The sequence below is a fragment of the Oryctolagus cuniculus genome, chromosome 14, assembly GCF_964237555.1.
Source record: "Oryctolagus cuniculus chromosome 14, mOryCun1.1, whole genome shotgun sequence".
NCBI classification, from domain to species: domain Eukaryota; kingdom Metazoa; phylum Chordata; class Mammalia; order Lagomorpha; family Leporidae; genus Oryctolagus; species Oryctolagus cuniculus.
Window position 1 is genome coordinate 37122063 of NC_091445.1, and position 26892 is coordinate 37148954.

The 26892-nt window shown below is 43.0% G+C and overlaps 1 protein-coding gene across 1 annotated transcript in view; it reads right to left on the reverse strand.

Moving 5' to 3' along the window:
- The window catches only part of ARHGEF28 (Rho guanine nucleotide exchange factor 28), a 142393-nt gene that overhangs the window by 76866 nt on the left and 38635 nt on the right, over positions 1-26892 (reverse strand). Inside the window, 8 exon segments of the mRNA XM_017350622.3 lie at positions 3512-3652; positions 5072-5199; positions 5280-5424; positions 7226-7274; positions 8168-8223; positions 21461-21593; positions 21927-22050; positions 26583-26625. Coding sequence (XP_017206111.2) covers positions 3512-3652; positions 5072-5199; positions 5280-5424; positions 7226-7274; positions 8168-8223; positions 21461-21593; positions 21927-22050; positions 26583-26625 — 819 coding nt within the window.

The window sequence follows — 26892 nt, forward strand, 5'->3', positions numbered from 1 at the left end:
CACAAGGGCTCATGTTTCCCTACATTCTCACTATCACTTGTTATCTTTTCTCTGTATTTTTAAAAGATGTATTTATTTGAAAGAGTTACAAGGAGGGAGGGAGGGAGGGAGAGAGAGAGAGGGAGACTGAGAGAGAGAGAGAGAGAGAGAGATCTTCTACCTCCTGGTTCACTCCTCCAGATGGCCACAAGCAGCCAAGAACTTCATCCGGGTCTCCCACATGGATGTAAGGGGACCAAATACTTAGAACACCTTCCACTGCTTTTCCCAGGCCATTAGCAGGGAGCTGAATTGGAAGTGAGCAGCCAGGACACAAACAGATGCTCATATGGGAGGCTGGCATCACAGGCAGCAGCTTTACCCAGTACACCACAATGCTGACCTCTATCTTTCCTCTTTTTGATAATTACCAATATAACTGAGATAAGGTGGTATCTCATTAGAGTTTTGATTTGCATTTCCCTGAGCACTGTTTCACATACCTGCTGGCCACTTTATGTCTTCCTTTGAGAAATGTCTGTTTAGATCTTCTGGGAGGAGTGAGGATGGGGAAAGTTTGATGAGTACTTAGTTATTTTTAGATAGGAGTAAAAAGTTCTGGGGTTCAAGTGCACAGTGGAGTGACTACAATGTCAATGTACTGTCAGTTTCTCTCTAAAACAAAAACTAGAAGCTAGGGTTTTGAATGTTTTCCTGACAAACAAATGTTAAATGTTTGAGGATATAGATATATTTACCCTGATTGGACATTACACAGTGTGTACATGTATCAGAATACCACATGGTACCTCATAAATATGTACAATTTTTATGTGTCTATTAAAATTTTTAAAAATTCAAAAATGGGCAAAGGATTTGGCTAAATATCTCCCCAAAGAGATAATGGTCAATATGCACATGAAAAAATGCACATTATTAGCCATTAGGGATTGAGGCACCCATTCACACACCAGTATAATTCCAATAAAAAAGAGGGACGATAAACAAATGTTGGTGAGGAGGAACTGGAGCCCTTCTACAATGCTGGTGGGAATGTAACATGGTGTAGCTACTCTAGAAAACACTCTGGCATTTCCTCTCTAGGTCAAACATACAGTTACCAAACAACCCCAAATGCACAAACAACTCAAAACCTACATCAACCAACGACTGGAAAAACAAAATGGAGTATTAGCCAGCCATAAAAAGGAATGGAACACCAATACAGATTCCAACAAAGATAAACCTGGACAACACTTTGCTAGGTGACAGAAGCCAGTCACAAAAGACCATATATGGAACCATTTATGTGAAATGTCTGGAGTAGGCAAATTCAAAGAGACAGAAAGTGGATTTGTGGTTGCCAGAGGGAGGGGGTATGGGGGACAGGACATAATGAGTACAGGGTTTCTTTCGCAGTGACACAAATGTTCTGGAATGAGTTAGTCCTTGACAGTGGTACAACTCTGAGAACAAGAGAATATTTCAAAAGTTGTGGTCAATGGAATTAAGAGATAGTGTATCCTGGCCCAAAAAATTTAAATTCATCCTTGGGATTTTCATAGTATGCATTTTTATGAAATATTTGAAACTTCTCACATGAATGAACTTAAACATTTTGACACCAAAATCAACATCAGCTAATTCCATATCTATAAAGGCTTCTGAAGCTCCTACATACCCTGAAAATCACTGGAGAGTGCGCTGTGAGAGGATGACGTCTACGGGACATGCATTATTCCTCCATTTTAAAATGCATCTTGACAGAAAACAATAAATCACAATTTGGGGAACATCAGAAGTTCTATATTAATGAAAATTGCTTCTCGGACTTTTGACTGCAATCAAGTGCGCATTAATGAATACTTTCAAACCTACTGCATGTTTGGGGAAAGAGCCTACAATATCAGCCACGAAGAGCACCTAAGTCTGAACAGAGCTTTACTTACTGGTTTACCATAAACAAAAAGTCTCAATCGGGAATCACTGACTATAATTACTATATCCTACCATGTTCTTAGTTCCTGCTCCGAGCTAAAACTTACCTCTGTCATTTAATTTAATCCATTAATCCATCAGCCCATCATGACCCCAAAGATAGGAATGATTTCCTTGTCTTTAAGAGGGAAATGAAGAAGAGGAGAGGGCGAAGGGTCACACCCGGGGAACGAGCCTGTCTCACAGCCAGGGCCATGCTGTGTGTCAGAACTCATCCCGAACGGGTTACATTTTAACAGTCTATGAAATTGAGAGGCCAATCATGAAAACTGATAGTATAATACACAGATTCGCTTTTATATATATATATATATGTATGTGTATATATTTATATATGTGTATATATATATATATATATACACACACATACACACACGCACACACACATATAGTTAGCTAGCTAGCTTGGGACATACATCTTCCTTTCCAAAGTCACTCCCACTAGGGGCTGGTGCTGTAGTGCGGCAGGTAAAGCTGCCGCCTGGGATGCCGGCATTCCATGTGGGCGCTGGTTCATGTCCTGGCTGTTCTACTTCTGGTCCAGCTCCCTGCTAAAGGGCTGGGAAAAACAGTGGAGGATGGCCCAAGTGTTTGGGACCCTTTCACCCATATGGGAGAGACCCAGACGAAGCTCCTGGCTTGGCCCAGTCCTGGCTGTTGCAGTCATGTGGGGAGTGAACCAGCAGAAGGAAGATCTCTTTGCCTGTCTCTGTCTCTCCTTCACTCTCTGGAGCTCTTTCAAATAAATAAATAACTCTCAGAAAGAAAGAAAGTCCCTTCCACCTCCACAATCCTTGACAGATTTTAAAGCACATATGTCCACAGCCTCACGCGTGTCATCCTCATCTCCAATGGACATTTTGGCCCATCTTACACACAAAGGGCTGTAACAGTCAAGAGCCAGTCTCATCTTTAGAATACAGGAAATCCTTGGACCCACTCTTCAGCACCGACTTGGTACTTGAAAATTTTTTGTGATTCATTTTTTCCTAATTCGTCTGTAAGTCTACTTCCTCCACTTTAGATTGCCCTCACTCCAAATAGCATGAAATGGTGAAATCTCACCATGGCTGTTTTCTCTGCACAGAACTGCAGCACACAGTTGAGCACTGGCCCAAGCCACACGCGACCACAGGCACAGGCACCGCTCTGAACGACAGCTCCTTGGTGTATACAGTCAAACCACAGGACCACAGGCAGGAACCCTGTCTCCCCAACACTAAAACATGTGAGCGTGCACTGTGATTCTTATACAAAAGAGTGAAGAAAGTACGGGCTAAGCCTAAGTAAACTTAGGATATGGGAAATGGAATTTACAAACAATGCCTCATTCAAGCTTCACAACATTTTAAACCCAAGGGTTATTATTCCCATTGTATAGATGGGGGAATCGAGGTTTGAGTGAGTTACATGATTTGTCTGAGATTGGGTAACTGGAAAATGGTAGAACTGAGCTGTCTGCATGTTTTCAAATTCCATGTTCTTCCCTCTGCACCACACTGCTTCAGCCCAAGACAGCATTTTAAATGCTTACCAAAAATGACATCCTGTCTTTTGATGACATCCTTTTCCTGTTGACTACAGAACAAGGGATCCACCGCAAGACTCCACGATTCTGCTTCAAACTCCTGGGCATCACTGCTGAGGTCACTCCATAGAGAAGAATCCACGACATCTAATATGCGTTTAGGCAAGAAAAGCCAGAAGCACAGTAATTCAGTGGACAAAGAGATCTCCCCAGCCACCCATGCTTATGCATTCATCACAGCAAATATAGAAACTTCTATAAACAGGGAAATAATGAAGCCAAAATACTGTCATTTACATCTGAAAACCAGCCAGATGGTCGCAATCAGGACAGCTTCCACAAAAGCAGGGAGAATCAGATAGTAAAATAATGATTGTGTGTACTGGGGGAGGGGGGGAGACATCGGAAGGCTTTTCCTTTGCTTTGGGTTGCACTCTTCGTTTTATTCAGGGAAGCTTCGGGGTCCATAATATGCTTGCAGAATCTGGCCCCGCTGATTGCTTTTGCCCCAAGTTATCTGGCGCTGTTTGCTCAAGTCTGGATTCTGAACTGGTGTGCTTGATTTGCTCTTGGTTGGCAAAGACACAAAGCAGAGTGTAAGGGCCTGGGTCATAAGTGAGTGCAGGCTTTTCTGACAGAATTAGCCACAACACACAGGTGCATCTCCCAGGAAAACCAAGCCCTATTTGCCCAAACAGCACTCATGGGGAGATTAAATTCCAGTTGGGAGCAACAAAGTTGAGAAGATGATGGATGAAAAGGCTTCTCTCTCCTAACCATCCCCCCCACCCCCAGTTTGGTTTTCCATCACTAACTGATGCAACTTGGATACAAAAACGGAATCCTCTCCAACAAAATCCACTTTAAAAAAAGTGCTGGCCGTTGCCACAGCTCAATAGGCTAATCCTCCGCCTTGCTGCGCCTGCACACCGGTTCTAGTCCTGGTTGGGGCGCCCGATTCTGTCCCGGTTGCTCGACTTCCAGTCCAGCTCTCTGCTGTGGCCCGGGAGTGCAGTGGAGGATGGCCCAAGTGCTTGGGCCCTACACTCCATGGGAGACCAGAAGTACCTGGCTCCTGCTTTCGGATCAGCGCAGTGCACCAGCCACAGCGTGCCAGCCGCGGCAGCCATTGGAGGGTGAACCAACGGCAAAAGGAAGACCTTTCTCTCTGTCTCTGTCTCTCTCACTGTCCACTCTGCCTGTCAAAAATAAAAAAAAAAGTGCTCTTATTTTAAAAGTTACCATTTCTAATGTAGGAACCAGTTCTAATTCACCAGGTTTTGAATGATAAATAAGCACACAATATATCTCACTCTGTTCATTATGCTTAGGATCTCTTTTCTAGGGAACACGTCCACTTAAAATCTGCATCCCATTTCCTTGGTCTCTATCAGGTTTTCACTCCCTTTTTGATAAAGCAGAACCTATCCCAAAGAGATATCAGGAAACAGACTCATTTTTAAAAGAAGAAAAGAACCTGCTTTGATCTTCTATCCTGCAGAAAGCACCCCTGCCTAGCCAAAGTCCACAGAAACCCAAGTAAGCCCAAATGCACACGCTCCTCACCTTCCATGATGAAACACTCCGTGGAGGGAGAAGAGCCCACGGACTGCAGCACCTCATCGGAGTGCGACCTGCTTCTCCAGTTGCTGCTGTCACTCTCTGACTCCAAGGATGTCACTGACCTCCGGAAGCTGGGTGCGAGAGGGGGGAGAAAAGTGAGTCCAGGCAGCTTCTCCCAGCCATTAAGATGCAAACACACGCTTTGCCTTACCTTTCCAAGGTGGGGCCCGGGACACTTCTGGACAATGGATGCACCTGGCCCGCACTGTCCTTCCTTCCCGTGGGCAATCCAATGGGCATGGAGGAAGAAGTATGCAAGGAGAGACCCGGCTGTGGAGCGTCTCTAAACGAGGAGTCTGGAAGTCAGAGCGGATGCTTCAGGTGGTTGGCACAGAGGACAGTAACGACAAGGCAGTCACTTAAAAGCCAGAAACCGAACCCCTGAACAACCTCTCGTAACGTGTTGCGCGCCCAGCCTCGACACCTGTGTCCGTGCTACATCCTGACACTTGTTTCAAATGTCCTTCCAATTTCACACCCTCCTGATACCCGTGCTGCGGGCCATCTTCCGCATCTGTGCTTAGAGACTTGTGGGTGTTTGGGATGACACAAACAAGCACATGGAATGGGGAAACACTGGGCTAGCTTCCCCATAAACCTCTGCTTGCACTCCTTAAACCAGTTTTAACTAGATGGAGGGTGTTATTAGCAGTGGACCTGGAATGTGACTGTGGACGTAAACAAGCACGCACACACGGGCAGCACACGCCATCGAGGGTATGGAATGGTGCCAGGGAGTCCACTCTTCACGGCATACGACTCTCAAGGCAGGGGACACCGCAAGCCCAGCTGGGCTGTCCTCTCTCACAGTGAAAACTAAATGCACTTTCCTACTTTTCTGGTCAGTTCTGGAACGTTCTGGGTGTAGATGTGTTTACAATGACATTTCTATAAAGGACTCTCAGAAAATATTTTGGTTGCCTAACAGAGCTATAAGCATATGCATTCCTGAACAAAAGGGGAAAATACTTAAATAGACATTAGGAAATTGCAAAGGATAATATATATATATATAATATCACATAGATAATTTCATCTTGTTTTCATGATTAGTGATAAAGAGGAGAAACAGATGATGGTTTATCAATTCTAAGGTGCTTCTTAATTTTCACGCTTATCCTTGGGCAATTAAGCTTTAAAACTGATATGAAATGGCTTTGAGTCAAGGCAAAGGGGTAAGTGATGTGAGAGCTGCTCCTGCCCCCAGGGATTAACCCAGAAGCAAGTCACCACAAGTCCCCATAGTTAATGGTCCTTTGACTGAAGTGATTGTAAAAATATCAGCCAGCCACCCCTTGTTACAGAACTGAAATGTAAAACAACTTTACGTAGAAGAAACTGCAACATTTCTCACAAAAACACACCGGATTTTCAAACCTAGGAGATGTCAGTGTGACAGGTTCTTGCATGTAAAGCAAAGAACTGTCATATGTCACCAAGCATTTTCAAGGTAAATTATTTAAATCTCAGCCATAAATAATTTAGGAACAAAACAGAACCAAGAGATTTTAAAATATAATGCAAATGAAACTTCTAGATGTCTTGAAATTTCACTGCCATCCTACAGGTGCTAACGAGATCACAGCCTCAAGCCCAGCTCATCAAGGCACCAGGTCACTATGGGAAGGTGCGACAGGGACTGCCAAGAAGCTGTAGACTCCAAACTTGAAGGGCTTTTCCGCCAACCTTTGTGATTCATAAGAAAGTGATGTATACTTGTGTGGATATGTGCTACTGGTGGGAAAACAGCTCATATATGTTTAATGTAGCATTCCCTCTTTTCTCCAAAAGGTTATTCAATCAACAGCATCTCTATTCCACTAGACAGTGCCTTGGAATTAAGACCACATCCTAACATCCTCTCCTTATAGCTCTCCATAACACAAAAGATCATCTGGCACACACCATGAAAAGCTCTTAGACTGGCACAGATGCTGATACCTTTCTTGAACTCTCTGTATACATTATGCCAAGCATGTGTTATGAAAGAAAAATAATTGGGTAAATCGGAAAACAAAAAGAGGAATTTTTACAATGGAAAAATATGTGGTACGTATTAAAGTTTAAAAAGTTCAAGTCATTTTCCACACCACTTACTTCCAAGGATGGTCTGTGGTTTGTTCTTGTTGTATTTCTCTTGGAATTTCTGGTAAAGAATATTAGAAACACAGAAAGTAAGATCAAAGCACCACTGGACGATGAGAACATCCACACAGTCACACAGAACAGGATTCTCATCTGCATCATTTTCATTACACGTATTTTGCTTGCAACTAACAAAGAGAAATTCAAAGCCAAAGGCATTAAATGCAATGAAGAGCAAAGTCTGATGACAGTGACATGTGCAACTGATCATGAAGTGAGCCTCGTGGCCACACGCCTCAGGAAGACTCCCAGCTGCATTAGGAGCCTCGGGGGAACCAGAAATCACCAGATCATGTGTCCTGACCAAGGCGGAAACTGGAGTTCCTATCAACACTGCCAACTTCCTTCTGGCTTCTTTCTACTCCCAGCTACTCCTTTTGCCTACACAAGACAACTACCTTGAGCATGTCTCACTCCAAATACAGAGAGAATTCTCTTGTCTGGTAGGTCTACAAGAGGGTCCAGGATGGGAGTGGGGGTGGGAGGCGGGGTCTCAGGGCCAGCAGTAGCCTCCCTGGGAACTCCTGACACGAGACATTCTCAGGCCCCAGTCCAGACCTGTGGGCTCAGAAGCTCAGTCCCCAGTCTTAACTGGCCTTCCAGGCGATGCTGATGTTTGAGAATCACTGCTCTAGTCTTCGTGTATGTAAGCTCAGGGTCTGCAGGTGAACCAGTCCCTCAGAAAGCCCAACCTATCCAGCTACCATAGAACACCAGGGGCCACACTAGTGCTTTCCCCTCTACAAGTGCACAGGGAAGTCAACAGCTATCCACTCAGAGCACGTGTGATGGTATCACTTCAGAAATCAATGTAGATAGCAATACGAAAGGGTGAAGGCACAAACAAACAGTATGAAGCAGACACACGGCCTCGTCACAGGACGGGGAGATTACCTTGGGACACGGGGGTGCGGCATCTCTGCAGCCCTTGTGGACACTCGTGTTGCAGTCTGAAACAAAGGGAACGGCAGACAGAAGCGCCCACGTTCTTTACATTAATCAGAAATGAGTAAGGCTGCTGCAGGCTTTAGCTTTTCTTGGTTATTACAAAATTGACATGTAAACATTACAAGTGTTTAGAACACCTCATGAAATAAGAATCACCCATAGCCCCTTCAGGTGTAAGGAACCCTGTCACTGTTGTCACCTCCTTGAGATAGTCGTCCCTTTCTGCAGACAGTCTTACTAACCATGAGACCTGGAACGAGGCAGCACTTCGGTGACTGCCTGAGAACCCATTCTCCATCACGCCCATCACTGCACACAGCTGGCCACCAGCGCCTCTCCACGCGCACACCAGGTAAAAGGCAAGTGACGATGCACAGCAAGAAAGCAAACAGATGTACGGCCAGGCTCTGGTAGGACACCCTAGGAACTTCTTGTTCATGTTTTATGTCATCAAACAATGTGGCCGCTCACTGGAACAAGGTAAGGGAACACTTCCCCTGCCCTCTTCTGACCATGTGCACAGAGCCCCAGGCTGCCTTCAGGCAGGGCCACAGGAGTGCAGGGACTGCTTCCTGCCAGGCCCAATTCCCCTCCTGTCTGCACACACGTGCATCACCCCGTCATCTCAGACATCCCCACACGCTGCATCTCAGAGGAGCCCAAGACAGACTGGGAATTTTGGTGGAAGGAATCCCTCCATTTAGTTCATCAAAACTATGCTGGATGAGTGCCAGGCACCCACCGGAAGCTGCACAGGCAGCTGCGCCCCACAGCTGCCCTCCCACTGCAGGTGTCAACAGGCGTTTTAGCCTGCACCCCTGTAGCCACTGAGCAGGGCTGAGGCTACTCAGTGCACTGGCCCTGTTGGCAAACATGGAAGTCCAGGGGCTCTTTCCTCTGTTCTCCTGCAGAAAATGAAAGAAAAGGAAAAAGAGCACAGGCAAAGCCAAAGATACCGCAGGACAAAGCCATGCTGGAAAGTCACAGGCAGAGCGGGCCACTGACCATGAAATCCAAAAAGAGAGGAGAAAAATGGAGATAACTGGAAACGTGTTCTTAGTAAGAAACAGAGGATGGAGCCCCTGTGAGACAGATGCAAAGGGCCACGAAGGGAGAAGAGGATGAGAAATGTGGCCAGCAGGATGACAGCTGCTAGCAGGGACCGCAGGGAGGTAAAGGGGCAAGAGAAAATTGAACTAAATCACGAGAGTGCGTGTGACAAAAGCGCGATGACATTAAACTTGAAAGAATCCCTCTGAAGGTGCAGAAGCAGCATAAAGTCTTAAAGTAGAAGCTGTCACACAGAGGAGATGCGTGGCCAAGAACATACCTATTCAAGCAGAGAGTCAGAAAAAATCAGAAGTGACACTAGTCAAAGCTACAATAGATGAAAATCTCATAAAGCTGAAAAAGGAACCAAAGGGGAAAATCAGAAAGTCTCACGGTTTGCTAAGAAAAATCATTCTGTGATACCTTTGCTATAGACACATCCTAACAATATCCACATGATTAAAAAATTCAAAGTCCTCAACCATCTAGGCAGAATAAAAAAAAAGGGGGGGGGGGGTGACCAGCAAATAAACAAGGCCAGGCCAGTCCCAGGCTTTCTCACTATAATAGAAATATTCAAATAGATTGAGCCAATGTTGATAGAGTACTGAAGGGTATAGATTTTGGTCCAAGAATTACTTCGCTAAACATTTTTTACCCTTAGGCACAGAAGGCTGCAGAAAACAGATCAATCTCATCGAGCAGAATCAAAATTAAGGGCTTTAGAATAAAACGGCTGTAGTTTAAATCAAAAAGGAACAAAAATGATCAGTAAAACAAACCAAACAAAGAATCACATCTAAAAAATTATAAGTAGGAATACAACTCAATAAAACGTCAAATTTTTCTTGAAGTAGAAATTACCCTTGAAAGACTAAACATACCATTATAAAGGGAATATAGTAATTACCTCAGTGTATCCACAAAGGCTGGGGAGGGTGGTAAACAGGAGGGAAATAAAAGAATATTAAGTTATTAGCCTAACATAGCCTTATCACTATCATTAGCAGATATTAAAAGAGTGTATCTTGCCAATTCCCTGGAAAAGATAAAAGCAAACAACACATGGTCTAAATAGCTCAGCTAGACATCAAGGAAAGCAGCAAGGAACTATAAAAGATAGCTGGAAGCACTAAAACGAAATGGGAATTTAAAAAGCACTGTTATAAAACAGTATCTTACAGTTACAATTATCTTTAGCAAAATTAAAGACATACACCCCAGATCAAAAACACAGAGTCAAGACAACAAAAGGAAAGCAAAAGGGATACTGATTTTAGACAAGTAGAATTCCAAGCAAAAGGCATTTAATGGCATTAAAAGAGCAACTGTATGCTGATGAAGTTAAACCTGCAATGAGGGTGTGATCTGTGAACTTCTATGTACCAGATAATGTGTCATCAAAGCATAAGCATTGAAGTCTATTTATAAACTGGAAGAATTTTACAGATAAAGTTATTGTAGAAAATTAGCAGCTCAAGCTTTAACAAAGAAAAAGGACACCAAAATATTAGATGTTTATAGTGTATGTTTTTTGGATTAGAAATATTAATTTTTGGCCGGCGCTGTGGCTCACTTGGCTAATTCGCCGCCTGCGGCGCCGGCACCCCAAGTTCTAGTCCCAGTTAGGGCGCTGGATTCTGTCCCGGTTATTCATCTTCCAGTCCAGCTCTCTGCTGTGGCCCGGGAAGGCAGTGGAGGATGGCCCAAGTGCTTGGGCCCTGCACCAGCATGGGAGACCAGGAGAAAGCACCTGGCTCCTGGCTTCGGATTGGCGCAGTGCGCCGGCTGCAGCACACTGGCCATAGCGGCCATTTGGGGGGTGAACCAACGGAAAAAGGAGGACCTTTCACTCTGTCTCTGTCTCTCTCTCACTAACTCTGCCTGTTAAAAAAAAAAAAGAAATATTAATTTTCACAGCTAAAAACAAAAACACAATACACTCATGAAATAAAACATCTTAACAGACATAGCAAAGATTGCACATGTCATCTATTATCCAATATAAAAACTTAACAAGGAAACCTTAAACCACCAACATCACCCTCCCCCCCCAAAAAAGAACTATAAATCCTGAAACTACTTCTTAAAGAATTTTCTTTAAGGCAGTAATCACAGATGTGGACTTCAAAATGTGCAAAAGCTGTTCATTACAACAATATTTATATTGATATTTCCATCAAATGGAACATGAGCATTAAAAGCTAAGAGAAGTGCAGGCATCTGGCATAGTGGTTACAGCGCCACTTGGGAGCCCCACATCCCACACTTGAGAGCACCATTCTGAGTCCCAGCTCTGTTCCTGATCCAGCTTCCTGCTAATGTGCACCTGGGAGGCAGCAAACTCACGTACTCAGGCCCCGGCCACCCGGACTCAGACTGAGTTCTGGGCTCCTGGTGTCAGCCTGGCCCAACCCTGCATGCACCTGGGGGAGTGAGCCAGCAGGAGAGAGTTCTCTTTCTCTGACTCTATCTCTCTGCCTTACAAATAAGTAAAAATCTTTAAAAAGCCAACATTTTTGTCATGATTAGAAGAGATTCTATCAAAATGTTAATTGTAATTTTTTTCTAGATGGCAACATTTTTGGATAATTTTTTAACCATTTTCTGTGAATCCTATCCCACTTTTTTTAAATAATAGCTATTTTAAAGACTAAATATATTCTGGGGACTTGCAGCAATTTCTCTCTTCTGCTATAACCTCCATCACAATCCCTTTAATCAACACAATATGAACCAACATCTTTACTACAGTGAACCCTGGCTCCCTGGGCTTTATCAAAGTCACAGAATCCCATGAGTGTCCAAGGTGATAGCTGCTGTAGGGCTTCACAAAAGCCACTGCATGAGTGGATTCCTTCAAAACTTTATATTTTATTCATTAAAGCATAAAGAGATTGTACATAATGAAATATTGAAAGGAACGATAAATATATCATAAAAGAAATGTGAAGGAATACTGGAGACAAGGGTCAGGGGAGATCTCCAAAAAGGAGGCTAAATGTGAGCACACTGCAAAAAGTTCACAAAACAATGAAATTAAAAGACCATTTTGGTTTGATGCAAAAAAAAAAAAGAAAAGAAAGAAAGAAAAGAAAAAGAAATCCATGCCTATGTGGGGTCTTTGAAAAGCTCCTGGAAGGCCAACTTTGTGGCAGAGCAAATTAAGCCACCCTTTGCGACACCAGAATTCCATACTAGAGCTCCGGTTGGAGTCCGAGCTGCTTGGCTTCCAATCCAGTTCCCTGCTAATGTGCCTGAGAAAGTAGCGTAAGAAGACACAAATGCCTGGGTCCCTGTCACCCATAAGGGAAACTAAGATGCAGTTCCAAGCTCCTGAGTTCTGTCTGGCCAGCCACAGCTGTTGTGGCCATTTGGGGAGTAACCAGAGGGTACCCTTTTCCTGACCCCCCCCCCTCTTTCTCTCTCTCTCTCTCTCTCTCTCTCTCTCTCCTGCTTTGACTTTCAAATAAATAAACAAATAGCTTTTACACCAAGAATAAGAAAATTTCATGGAAAATGCATACTGTGAAAAAAACTATGCAAAAGTTCCAACATTTTTTACAACAAAATTCACTGACAGACTTTTTTTTGGGGGGGGGGGGCGAGAAATATATTTAGTAGAGGAATTAAAATTTACCCCAGCTCAGTTTTTTGAAAACTGAATTTTCCCTCATTTTGCTCTAATTTTTTCTTTAATTTTTACTTATTTATTTGAGAAGTTGAGAGAGGGACAGAAAGAGACCCCCTCTGTTGATTCAGTCTTCAAATATCCATAATGACTGGCATTGGGCCAGGCCAACTGTAGGAGCTGAGAACTAACCCCGGTTTCCCCTGTGGTGGCAGGTACCCAGTTACTCGAGCCATTGCTGACATCCCAGGATGTACATTAGCAGGAAGCTGGAGTCGGGAGTTGGAGCTGGGTACTGGACTCAGGTACTCCAATGGGTTCCTGGCTAAGCACCCACCTCTCACTTTATTTTATTTTTAAAAATGTTATTTAAGGAATATAGACTTAATGCACAAATTTAGGAACATAGCGATTCTTCCCATCCTACCTCCCTTTTGCTTGTACTCCCACACTTCTTCCTCCTCCCTCCCCTATTCCTATTCTTATTTTTCACACAGATCTATTTTCAGTTAACTTTATACTCATAAGACTAATCCTACACTAAGTAGAGAATTCAATGAATAGTATGAAGAAAAAACAAAAACAAACAAACATTATTCCTCAACAGTCAAGACAAGGGCTTTCAACAGTGCAATTTCACTCTTACAGATTACTTGTAGGTGCTCTATTAGTTACCACAGATCAGAGAGAATATATGGTATTTGTCTTTGGGGGACTGGCTTATTTCACTAAGTATAATGGTTTCTAGTTGCATCCATTTTGCTCCAAATGTCAGGTTTCATTTTTTTATCTCTGTGTAACATTCCATAGTGTATATATACTATAATTTCTTTATCCAGTCTTCAGTTAATGGACATCTGAGTTAATTCCACGTTTAGCTATTGTGAATTCAGCTGCAATAAATACAGGGGTACAGATCACTCTTTTATATGCTGATTTAACTCCCTTTGGGTAAATTCCCAGGAGAGGGATAGCTAGGTAACATTGTATTATTTCCATAGTGTCTTCCATAGGGGCTGCACCAGTTTACATTCCCACCAGCAGTGGATTAGGGTACCCTTTTCCTGACATCCTCACCAGCATCTGTTTATTGGTTTCTGTATGGAAATCATTTTAACAGGCGTGAGGTGAAACCTTATTGTGGTTTTGACTTGCATTTCCCTGATGGCTAGTGATCCTGTGCATTTTTTCATGTGTCTGTTGGCCATTTGAATTTCCTTTCTTGGAAAATGTCTGTTCATATCCTTTGCCCATTTCTTAACTGGAATGTTTGTTTTGTTGTTGTTGAGTTTCTTGGGCTCTTTATAGATTCTTGATATTAATCCTTTATCAGTTGCATAGTTTGCAAATATTTTCTCCCATTTTATGTTGTCTCTTCACTTTACTGAGTGCTTCTTTTGCAGTGTAGAAGCTTCTCAATTTGATGTAATCCCATTTGTCAATTTTGGCTTTGATTGCTTGTGCTTCTGAGGTATTTTCTAAGAAGTCTTTCCCTATGTCAATGTTTTATAGGGTTTCACCAATGTTCTCTAGTAACTTGATGGTATTGGATTATAAACTTAGGTCTTTGATCCACTTTGAGTGAATTTTTGTATAAGGTACAAGGTTTCATAATTCTACATAAAGAGATCCAGTTTCCCCAGCACCATTTGTTGAAGATACTGTCGTTTTTCGAGAGGTTGGTTTTAGCTCCTTTGTCAAAGATATCTTGGTTGTGGAAGTGTGGACTGATTTCTGGAATTTTTATTCTGTTCCATTGGTCTACACATCTGTTTTTGTGGCAGAACCAAGCTGTTTTGATTATAACTGCTCTGTATTATGTCTTGAAGTCTGATATTGTGATGTCTCTAGCTTTGTTTTTGTTGGATAAGATTGCTTTAGCTATTTGAGTCCTCTTGTGTTTCCATATGAATTTTAGCATCAGCATTTCTTCTAGATCTGAGAAGAACATTGTTGGTATTTTGATTGGGATCACATTGAATCTATAAATTGCTTTCAGTAGTATGGATATTTTGATGATACTGATTGTTTCAATCCATGAACACAGAAGATTTTTCCACTTTTTTATGTCTTCTTCTATTTCTTTCTTTAACATTTTATAATTTTCATTGTAGAGATTAAATTTATTCCAATGTATTTAATTTTTTGTAGCTATTGTGAATGGGATTGACCTTAGAAGTTCTTTCACAGCTGTAGCATTGTCTGTATATACAAAGGTATTGATTTTTGTGTGTTGATTTTATATTCTCCCTCTTTATAAAACTCTTTTATGAGTTCCAATAGTCTCTTAGTGGAGTTCTTTGGAACCCCTATATACAGAATCATGTCATCTGCAAATAGGTATAGCTTGACTTCCACCTTCCCAATTTGTATCCCTTTGATTTCTTTTTCTTATTAATGGCTCTGGCTAAAAATTCCAGGACTATATTAATAGCAATGGTAAGAGTGGGCATCCTTGTCTGGTTCCAGATCTTAATGGGAACACCTCCAATTTTTCTCCATTTGATAAGATGCTGGGTATGACTTTGTCATAGATTGCCTTGATTGTGTGGAGGAATGTTCCTTCTACCCAATTTGCTTAAGGTTTTCATCATGAAAGGATGTTATATTTTATCAAATGCTTTCTCTGCATCTATTGAGATAATCATATGGTTTTTGTCCTTCAGTTTGTTAATGTGATGTATCACACTGATTGATTCGCGAATGCTGAACCATTCCTGCATACCAGGGATAAACTTCACTTGGTCTGAGTGGATGATCTTTCTGATGTGTTGTTGGATTCTATTGGCTAGTGTTTTGTTGAGGATTTTGGCGTCTATTCTCATCAGGGAAATTGGTCTATAGTTCTCTTTCTCTGTTGTTTCTTTTCCTGGTTTAGGAATTAAGGTGATTCTGCCTTTGTAGAAGGAGTTTGGGAGGATACCTTCCCTTTAAGCTGTTTTGAATAGCTTGAGAAGAACTAGAATTAGTTCTTTAAATGCCTGATAGAAATTCAGCACAAAGCTATCGGGACCTGGGCTTTTCTTTGTTGGGAGGGTCTTTATCACTGACTCAAATCTCCATCTTGGTTATGGATATGTTTAGTTTTTCTGTAGTCATGGCTCAATTTAGGTAGGTTGTATGTGTCCAAGAGTCTATCTGTTCCTTCTAGGTTTCCCAATTTGTTACATACATCTCTTTGTAGTAATTCCTGATGATGACTCTTTTTATTTCTGCGGTATCTGTTGTTACATGTACTTTTTTATCTCTGATTTTACTGATTTGGGTCTTCTCCCTTTTTTGGTAGGTAAGGCCAATGATGTGTCAATTTTATTTTGTCAAAAAAAGCTCTTCATTTCACTGATATTTTGTATTTTTTGTTTCAGTTTTATTTCTTCTCTAATTATTTCTTTACTCCTAATTTTGGGTTAGTTTTGCTGTTGTTTTTCTAGGTCCTTGAGATGCACTGATAGCTCATTTATTTAATGTCTTTCCAATTTCTTGATGTAGGCACCAATTGCTATAAACTCCCCTCTTAACATTGTTTTTGCTATATACCATAAGTTTTGATAAGATGCATTGTCATCTTTGTTCATTTCCTGAATTTTTTTATTCTCCTATGACCCACAGATCATTCAGGAGGATGTTGTTCAGTCTCCATGTGTTTATGTATGTTCTAGAGATTCTTGAGTTGCTGATTTCTAGCTTCAATCCATTGTGATCAGAAAAGATGCATGGTACAATTTTGATTTTTTAAAAATTTGCTGAGATTTATTTTATGGCCTAGTGTATGGTCTATCCTAGAGAAAGTTCTATGTGCTGATAAGAATGTATATTCTGCAACTATGGGGTGAAAAGTTCTGTAGATATCAGTTAGATCCATTTGGTCCACAGTGTTGATTAGCTCTGTTGTTTGTTGATTTTTCTGTCTTGTTGATCTGCCATTGATGAAAGTGGGGTAGTGAAGTCCCCCATTACTATTTTATGGGAGTCTTGGTTTCCCTTTAGATCTGTTAACATTTCTTTTTTATTTAAGATTTTTTATTTATTTACTTGAAAGTCAGATTTACAGTTAGAAGCAGACACAGAAAGAGAGAGAGAGGTCTTCTATCCATTCCATCCACTGGTTCATTCCTCACATGGCCACAATGGCCGGAGCTGAGCTGAGCTGTTCTGAAGCCCGGAGCCAGAGCTTCTTCAAGGTCTCCCACATAGGTATAGGGGCCCAAAGACTCTGGTTGTCTTCCACTGATTTTCCAGGCCATAGCAGAGAGCTGGATTGGAAGTGGAGCAGCCATGACACAAACCAGTGCCCATATGGGATGTTGGCACTGCAGGCAGCAGCTTTACCTACTATGCCACTGCACGGGCCCCAACATGTTTTTTAAATAAGAAGGTGCCCTGTAATTGGGTGCATATACATTTATTATAGTCACATATTCCTGATGAATTGATCCCTTAATCATTACATTGTGCTCTTCTCTATCTCTTTTAACAGCTTTTGTGGTAAAGTCTGTTTTGTCTGATATTAGGATGGCTACACCAGCTGTTTTTTGCTTTCTGTTAGCATGGAATAACTTTTCCCATCATTTCACTTTCAGTATCCATGTATCTTTGTTGGAGAGGTGCATTTCTTGTAGGCAGCAAACAAATGGACCTTGTTTTTTAATCTATTCAGCCAGTCTGTAACTTTTAACTGGGGAAGTGAGGCCACTTACATTCAAGGTGACTATTGATAAGTAACTACTTGGTCTTGCCATTTTTCCATAAATATTCCTATTGTTTACTTTGGATTTCTTTTGTACTTTTACTGGGAGATTTTCTGCCTTCATATTCTTTCATAATGATGACTATCTTTATGTGTTTATGTGTGTAGCACATCATTAAGCATCTTTTGTAAGGATGGAGATTTACGGGATTCTATCAAATAACCAAACATACAGGTCTTAGGAGTCCCTGTAGGTGTAGAAAGAAAGAATGGATTATATGGCCGGTGCCACGGCTCAATAGGCTAATCCTCTGCCTAGCGGCGCCGGGACACCAGGTTCTAGTCCCAGTTGGGGCGCCGGATTCTGTCCCGGTTGCCCCTCTTCCAGGCCAGCTCTCTGCTATGGCCCGGGAGTGCAGTGGAGGATGGCCCAAGTACTTGGGCCCTACACCCCATGGGAGACCAGGAGAAGCACCTGCCTCCTGGCTTCAGATCAGCGCAGTGCGCCGGCCACAGCGCACCAGCTGTGGCAGCCATTGGAGGGTGAACCAAAGGCAAAAGGAAGACCTTTCTCTCTGTCTCTCTCACTCTGTACTCTGCCTGTAAAAAAAAAAAGAAAAGAAAAGAAAAAAGAGAGAAAGAAAGAATGGATTATAAGGCCTATTTAGTGAAATAATTACTGAAAACTTCCTGAATAATGGAGTCAAACTTTCAACAGTAAAACATAAAGAAAAGATTCTAAAATGTTCATAAGCAAAATGCCAGATTACTTTCAGAGGATCTCCAATTAGACTCACAGCTGACTTCTCATCAGAAATCCTACAGGCTATGAGAGAATAGAGATACATAGTCCAAATCTTAAGAGAAACTGACTTTTTTAATTCTCTGTTTTCATGAAGTACCACTGTATCTAGATCCATGCAGAGAAGTGGGGGGTGGGGGTTGGCGAGGGAAGATGATCTGGCAGAGGCAGGAAAACATGTGCAGGAGAGGAGGAAAAGGCAGCAGGTCTGAGAACCCAAGCAGCCAGCAGGACTTTGGGACTAGTTAGCAGCTCACAGATGAGCAAAGTGGATGACACTTCAAGAGCTGGGGTTTAGCCCAGTAAACAAAACAGACAGAAGTTCTTAAGTTTATATGGGGTGATGAAAGTTGTGTTTAAAAAGATTAGTGTGGAAGAAATATTCCTATTTAGACAGAGAGAAACTAGGATAATTCACTCAGCCATCCAGGAGGTGGTACCAGTGAAAAGAAAGAAACGGAAACATGACGGGCTGAGACAAAAGGGAAATGGGTCTGTATGGCCAAGGTTTGCGTTTTCAGGGCCATTAACACACGCAGGAGGGCAGCCTTTTGCATGTGGATTGTGGACATATGGGATCTGGGTTGTCAGTGTGCTTGCAACCATCTTGGTTTACATCTGTCATTCTGCCATAATTCTCAAAGGTGTCCATCAACTACACGGTTCTCAGTCTTTGGCTACTAGAAATGTGCAAGGAGAAAGTGAGGGATAAGAAGATCAAGCTGGGAGGAACAGGTGTGAATGTGGTACTCTAGAATGTAAGATCAGGGCTGGCACTGTGGCATAGCAGGTAAAGCTTTCACCTGTAATGCCAGCCTCCCATGTAGGCACCAGTTTGTGTCCCAGGTGCTCTGCTTCTGATACAGCTCCCTGCTAATGTGCCAGAGAAAGCAGTGGAGGATGGCCCTAGTTCTTGGGCACCTGCACCCATGTGGGAGACCTGGAAGAAGCTCCTGGCTCCTGGCTTCAGACTGGCTCAGTTCCAGTGTTGTGGCCATCTGGGGAGTGGACCAGCAGATAGAAGCTCACTCGCTCTCTCTCTCGCTCTCTCTCTCTCTTTCCCTCTGCCTCTCCATCTCTGTAACTCGGCCTTTCAGATAAAATAAATAAATAAATATTTTACTTTAAAAAATATAAGATCTAGTTTTAGGAACAATAAAGGGCAAAGGAATAAGTGCTGAGTTTGGGAGGTGCTCAGGGCAAAAGTGGCAGCACAGGTGGTAAGACAGGACAGCAGTGTGCCATGGTCAAGAGAACATCCACCTAGAATGAGGGATGTGGACATGAAATCAGGAGGAAAGACGCTCATGATCCACTAGAAAGTGATCCCAAATGTCCATCAAAAACAGGATTTCTCTGAAGTAGCGTGGATAGAGGCCAACATGCAGGTGGCTGATGAAGAATGGTGGGGACGGACATTAAAGCACGGCACGGACATTATCCAGCTTAGGAGTCTGTCTTAGAGAAGAAAAAGGTCTTAGATGTGATGGGGGGCGGGAGGGAGGGGTTCAACTGAAGGCAGTAAGTCCTACAAACAAGAGCAGAGCACCACCCCAGGAAGCAAGCACACGCCCCTCAGACAGAAACTGTCTGCGGAGACGGCAGCAAGCCTGGACCACCCATCAGCAACCTAGAGGAAATCTTTTTTAAAAAGTAGCAAATTAAGCCTTTCAGATCCAGTAAAAGAAACTGTCTTCAAGAAATGCAAAGCCAAAGCACACAGTGGAGTTGATATAACTAAAGACAGCATCATGGTAAGAAAATCCTATGTTCCCTTAATGCCACACACATAGCGTGTTTATCAGATGTACAGCTACTGATACGACCCGTTTGTAAATCAGTTCCTCCATCCTCTGGGGCATAAGTGAGGACCTTTACATGCAATGGTCCCTTGCTCTTCTCCCTCTGGGCAGCCATTGCACCACCCACAAGCCATATCTCCCAATGCTGGCTACCAAAAGCTCCCATGAAACGCATTTCACTTACCTGGGCCTGAATCCTTCATCTCTGGATTATTCTTTTATTCAACAAATATTTACTAAGCACCAGTGACATGCAAGGTATTATTCTAGTCACAGCAGAGAAAAAGTTCAAGTGACAAAACTCCAGCCCTGATAGAGCTTATGGTGAAGAACACAGATAATAAAGTCAATACAGAAAGCATATACAAAGTCCTGTGGCAGTAAATACGATAGGGGAAAACTGCAGGGAGGAGAGAGGCCCCGAGCAGTCAGGACAGGTGTGACGGAGCAGGATTATCTGAGCAACCCCCAGAGCTATGTGAAGCTAGCTGCAGGCAGTAGGAGCACAGGGAAGACCCTAGGGAAGGAACACATCTGGTAGGTTCAAGGAACAGTAAAGACCCCAAAGGGATCCAGTGGAAGGGACAAGGAGGGAGGAAAAGAGAATGGGACACATCCTGGGGAGTACTGTAAGGGCTCTGGGACATGGGAAGTTGTTGGAGGATTTGGGACGCAGGGATCCATGCCCTAACAAGCTCACACTGGCTGATGCTTTGTGGGCAGACACTAGGGGATAAAAGCATTAGGATACCAAGTGGAATGCTGCTGAAACAGCGGCTGTGGACCAGAATGCCATCAGTGACTGGGGTGACAACTGGCTGGGCTTTGAACGTAGTTTGAAAATAGAGTCAAGAGGATTGCTGAAGACTTGGATGTAGGAAGTGAGAGAAAGGGAAGTGTAAGGAAATATTCCGAAACTGTTGGCATGGAATGATGGCGTTGCTGATACCTGGGAAGATCAGCTTTAGGAGGGCTCTCTCTAGGGAGTGGTCGAGAGCCCAGTGCTGGGCCTGCATCCCCTGAGATGCTTGTAGACCTGTCAAGTCAGCAATGAGGTATACAGGTATGGGGTTCATGGAGGCCATCGCTCACGGACTGAAAGTACTGACTCCACCCAGGTTCGGCGGTTGTGTGGCTGAATTTTTCATAGATGTAGAGCAAGAAACAGGTTTATGTAAACCTGTTTAGTAATAACCCCATGCCCAAGGGCATTTATTGTCCAAGGAGACAAACCCAAAGACATCTCTCTCTGGACCTAAGAACTTACTGGAACACTGGAATGACTCTTTTCCCAAGACGGTTTTATCACAAGCTGAACATTGCAGAACACCAGCGAATGTTCCTGAGACAAACTGATGTCGACTGAGTTTCTCTTTGTCTTTAGCATCCTTGCTTTTCATCTTCAAAAACAGCAGGTGCAGCAGGAAGGTGGGGAAATGAGAAAAGGAAAATGGCATCAGCCAAGCTTCTTGCAGAAGTCAGAGAACAGAGTTTCTATATTTTCTTTAGGAACATAAGAACATTGTGCACAGAGGAGCACAATGACACCAAAATGGCAGTCTCTAGCATGTGCTTGTCTTCACATTTCTAATGACCTGGACAATACGCCAGAAGAAAAGCTGCGCATAAAATCTAAGATAACTGAGTTTAAAGGGGAAGTGGAAACTCTACCACTTACTGAGAAACCAAGCCACCTGTGTCTTAACGGAGACCGGGGACAGAACCACAATCACCTTGGATTTATTCCGAGGACTAGTCATCCTATTCATGAGGAAGCTGAAAGTCCGGCTCACTTTGTATTTTTCAGACTCCGATTTGGTAGGTATGATGTATTTATCCCATTCTTCTTCCTGAATTCTACAAAAAAGAATCTGTTACCATGGTTTCTAGGACATAAGAAGGGCACAAAGGACAGTATACACATACACATGCATGCATGTGTGTATGCACAGGTGTATTTATGCATTATGTGTATGTAGGTGTATATACACATTGCCTCGTGAAAGCTGTCAAAGAAGCTACATTATAGATAGATTAGTATGTGATTACATAATGTGCAAACATTGCTCTCGCAACTTTCTAAGACTTTAGTTTTTATCATCGATTCTTGACACACTTAGATTACACTATTTTTTCCTTTTTTTTTTTTTTTGAAAAATGATTTGCTTATTTATTTGAAAGGCAGGGTGAGAGAGAGAGAAAGAAAGAGAAAGAGAGAGATCTTCCATCTGTTAGTTCACTACCCCAGTGGCCACAACAAAACCAAGAGGTAGGAGCTTCCTCCAGGTCTCCCACATGGGTGCAGGGGCCCAAGTACCTGGGCCATCTTCTACTGCTTTCTAGGCCATAGAAGACAGCTGGATCAGAAGTGGAGCAGCCGGGACTCAAACCAACAGAATGCGTTATTTCTGCAAATCATTCTTACACTCTAACATGTATGTACCAGGCACATATTATAACAAAACTAAGTTATCTAAGCTCTACATTGGGTGCTTTAGAATCCAAGCCTATGGATGCTGTTAGAGATAAATCACTAAATGGCTTCAGAGTTTCCTCAGGGCCATGCAGATCCAAGGACATAGTCTGGAGAGTGTGAGTCTTTCTACTTAAACTCTGAACTCTCAATGAGACTGGGACTGCTATGGAGAGAAAGGATTTGAAAAGGTTAGAAGGAAAAAGGAAGTGAACAGAATTGAGTGCACCCTACCAGGTCCAAGACTTCACTTCCTTTCCGCTGCCACAACCACCTCTAGTCACTTTTGTCTTTGATAACTCTCTGCCTAACATAATCTGAAGTCTTCCATAGCCCTCAGTGGCTTAGCCAGTCTCCCAATTTGCAAAAGCTCATGTCATAACATTTGCTGCACTCACTTTGGGAGCAGGAAAAGAAAAGCATTTCAGAGCCTAGAAAAGATCTTCTCTTGAGGTGTAGCTTCTACCACCACCAACCACCAGCCAGTGCAGGGGGAAGAGCACTGTGGTGAGGAGACTTGAATCTTAGGATCAAAGAATGGCAAGGGCAGTGTGGATTCTGGGGTCAAGAGGGCCCCTCCCCTACCTCCCAGCCAGAACACAACTCAGCTCTCTCAAATAAAAGAAAATTAATTCCCAGTTACCCAACTGTACTTGCAATTCTCCACGTTTCAGAAGACTATATAAAGGATAACACTTTCAGTTTTTATCCTATATCTTCTATAAACTACATGAAACCAAATCACTTAGCTTTTTAAGCTCACAGGTTGGTAGGAGCCAAGAGACGACAAAGGAAAGAAACATGCCAAAACCCTCAGTGTTAAAGTCTTAGAACTAGCACCCAATCTGGTAGAAGTGTGCATGTCGCAGACATGATCCACCAGCAGTTTATGAGAATGGGTAAAACTGTGTACATTCTGGGCAAAGGCAGAGGTTGGATGACTCTGTTTCAAACCTACTGTAACTGTGTGATATTCACCTTTATTAACATTAGTACTATAAACAAAAACTGAGAAAAAAAATTCTCAACTGACTGCGTAATAGAATTTAATTACCTTTTAGTTTTTAACAATCTGAAAAGAATCGAGTTCTTTTTTATACCCCAGAACAAGAATGTCTTATTCATTATCAGTTTGATAACCAACAGAATCACTCACAATAAAGTTCTACAAGCTCCATTCTTCAGAGACTCTCCTGGTATAATCTTTTCAATAGGTAAACATATTTAAAATATATTAAGAATATGTATGGATCCTCAATTTTTTTCATTCAACTCTGAAGAGAGAGAGAGGAGAGAGAGATCTCTCTCATCCCTTTGTCCAGGCCAAGACAAAGCCAGAAACCTGGAACTCAATCTGGGCCTTCCATGGGGGTGGCAGGGACTCAATTACTTGAAGCATCACCAGTTGCCTCCCAGGGTGCACATTAGCAGGAAGCTGGACTGGAAGCAGAGTAACCAGCACTCAAACCAGGGCCTCTGATATGGGATGTGGGCATCTGGCATCTTCATGGCTGAACCAAATGTCCACCCCCAGATTCTCAAGATCTTAACCTTTAATTGATCATATCTACAATTTTCTGTTTAAAGAATTGGGCATCTGAAGAGCTAAAAGGAATTCCCACTCTGCAAGAAATAAAATAACTGAACCATGCCATATAATTTAAGAAACTGGGATGTTCAGAATGTCTCTGAAATGAGCCTGCAAGAGCAGAAGCACCTTTATACCTAGGTACTAATTCTTTTTCAGAAACGAACTGATTAATACAAGTAACAGAATTCCAATGAAGGAACAAGACCAGAGCAAAGCATTAGGTACGGCTGAGGATCTCAATGCATAGACAATGAGCTATCAGGGATAGGGCAGGTGAGATGAATCTATTCTACCAGATTCACTACGGGATATGACTGAGAGAGGCAGATGCTTTCAAGAGTGATCAAGGAACAGGGGGAGAATAAAGAAAGAGTGATAGGCCAGCGCCGTGGCTCAGTGGGCTAATCCTCCACCTGTGGCGCTGGTGCTCCGGGTTCTAGTCCTGGTCGGGGCACCGGTTCTGTCCCGGTTGCTCCTCTTCCAGTCCAGCTCTCTGCTGTGGCCCAGGAGTGCAGTGGAGGATGGCCCAAGTCCTTGGGCCCTGCACCTGCATGGGAGACCAGGAGGAAGCACCTGGCTCCTGGCTTCAGATCGGTGCAGCGCGCTGGCTGTAGCAGCCATTTGTGGGGTGAACCAACGGAAGGAAGACCTTTCTCTCTGTCTCTCTCACTGTCTAACTCTGCCTGTCCAAAAAAAAAAAAAAGTGATAGGGAATGAGGAGTGAGAGAGAAAGGGACTCCATACACCTCTCATTAAATTTAAAACACTTCAGAAGCGATTGTTTAGCTAAGTACAACACTACTGCTCCAGTTACAAATATTCTTGATTTTTTTAAAAAAGAAGAAACCTTATAATCGGTCTGCTGCTTCTCTAATTGTTAAAGAGAAGACAGGGAGATGATTGCTAATCAAAATGATGACCACAACGATGACCAAATTCTAGAATTCAGAAGCAAGCTGCTTAAACAATGTAATAAATGTAAGCTGTTGAAAACAGTACAGGGACTTAAAACACTCAATAATTGTCAGTTATTACAGCGTCTGCTGTCATCCCCACTGTCATTGCAGTGGTGCCATCATCGTCATCGTCATCCTGTCCTTCAAAGGCATTCTCAATTGTCCTGTTTGTTTCTCTTGAGAGTTTCTATTCTGATCTCATGATAAAAAATAGAAGTGGGCTGGCGCCGTGGCTCACTAGGCTAATCTTCCGTCTGCGGTGCTGGCACCCCGGGTTCTAGTCCTGGTTGGGGCGCCGGATTCTGTCCCGGTTGCTCCTCTTCCAGTCCAGCTCTCTGCTGTGGCCCAAGAGTGCAGTGGAGGATGGCCCAAGTGCTTGGGCCCTGCACCCCATAGGAGACCAGGAGAAGCACCTGGCTCCTGGCTTCGGATCAGCGCGGTGCGCCGGCCGTGGCAGCCACTTGGGGGATGAACCAACAGAAAAAGGAAGACCTTTCTCTCTGTCTCTCTCTCTCACTAACTCTGCCTGTCAAAAAATTAAAAAAAAAAATAGAAGTGAACAAAAATATGCTGTTTCCTCTTGATATGTTTCTTCTAAGATTTAAAACAAAATAGTTTATCTTGATCTATATATCAAAATGTTCAGAGCTTTAGCATTAACATCACCAAAATGAAAGCCACCCTACTCTTTTTCCGATGATGGTGTAAATCCCAAGCTTTATCCTATTTCTAGAACTTGTTTTGCCCATGAGCCCCACTGTGTCACTGCATGAGTCATGGGCAATGAGCTATTCAAGGCCAACATAACTCAGAAAGCACGCCTGCATACTTGTCGGCCTCCCAAGCCTGACTCTGGCAACAGCTCTACCTTCTAGGAAAACAGTGAGAAGCTTACATGGAAGCTTTCAAATATGCACATCCACCAGAAAGTGCTTAAGTACTCTCTGCATAATTTATTCTTTACTTCAAACCTAAGCAAAGATCCATAAAGAGAGACAGCAGGGATGCTTTAGGTATTTTCTGCAACTGACCTCCCAGGGGTCGCTTCCTCTAATCCCAGAGAGCAGGCCCAGAGCACACGTGTAGCCTTCCCAAAGTAGGCTGCCCTTTCCCTGCTCTCCCTGGGACTGCACAGTCCACTGTGAAAATAACCCAAGATGAAACGCCCTGTCCTGGTGCTGAGTCTGCACACCCGAAAACAGGGCTGGCCGTCTGCATGGACACAGACTGTAGAAGGAGCAGGGGTCGGAGGCAGGCTGCCCACACAGAAATCCCTCACGAGACACTGCACAGACATAAAAAACAACACACAGACATTTCTAACCATGGACCAAGCAGTCCTTCAGGAAAATCGGAAGAGTTTAAGTACCTTTTGTCTCTTGGTGACTCCGATAGGCCGTAAGCTCTTTGCTCTACAAGACACAGAAAAATCAAATGAAAACAAAGGCAGACACATGAGCAGTCACGTGTTAGTCTGACACGCACATGCTCAATCATATTGTACCATTCTATACAGGAAAACAAGTAATCTTATAAAAGTAGAGGGCATTGCTCTGTCTTTATCACTTTCCCTAGTTTGGAGAGGTTGGGAAGGAAGCCAAAATACAGTAGCCTGTAATGACTCAGGAAGGAAGTTAGCGTGACCAAGGGGCAGCAACACTTGCAGAGTGCAGAGGATT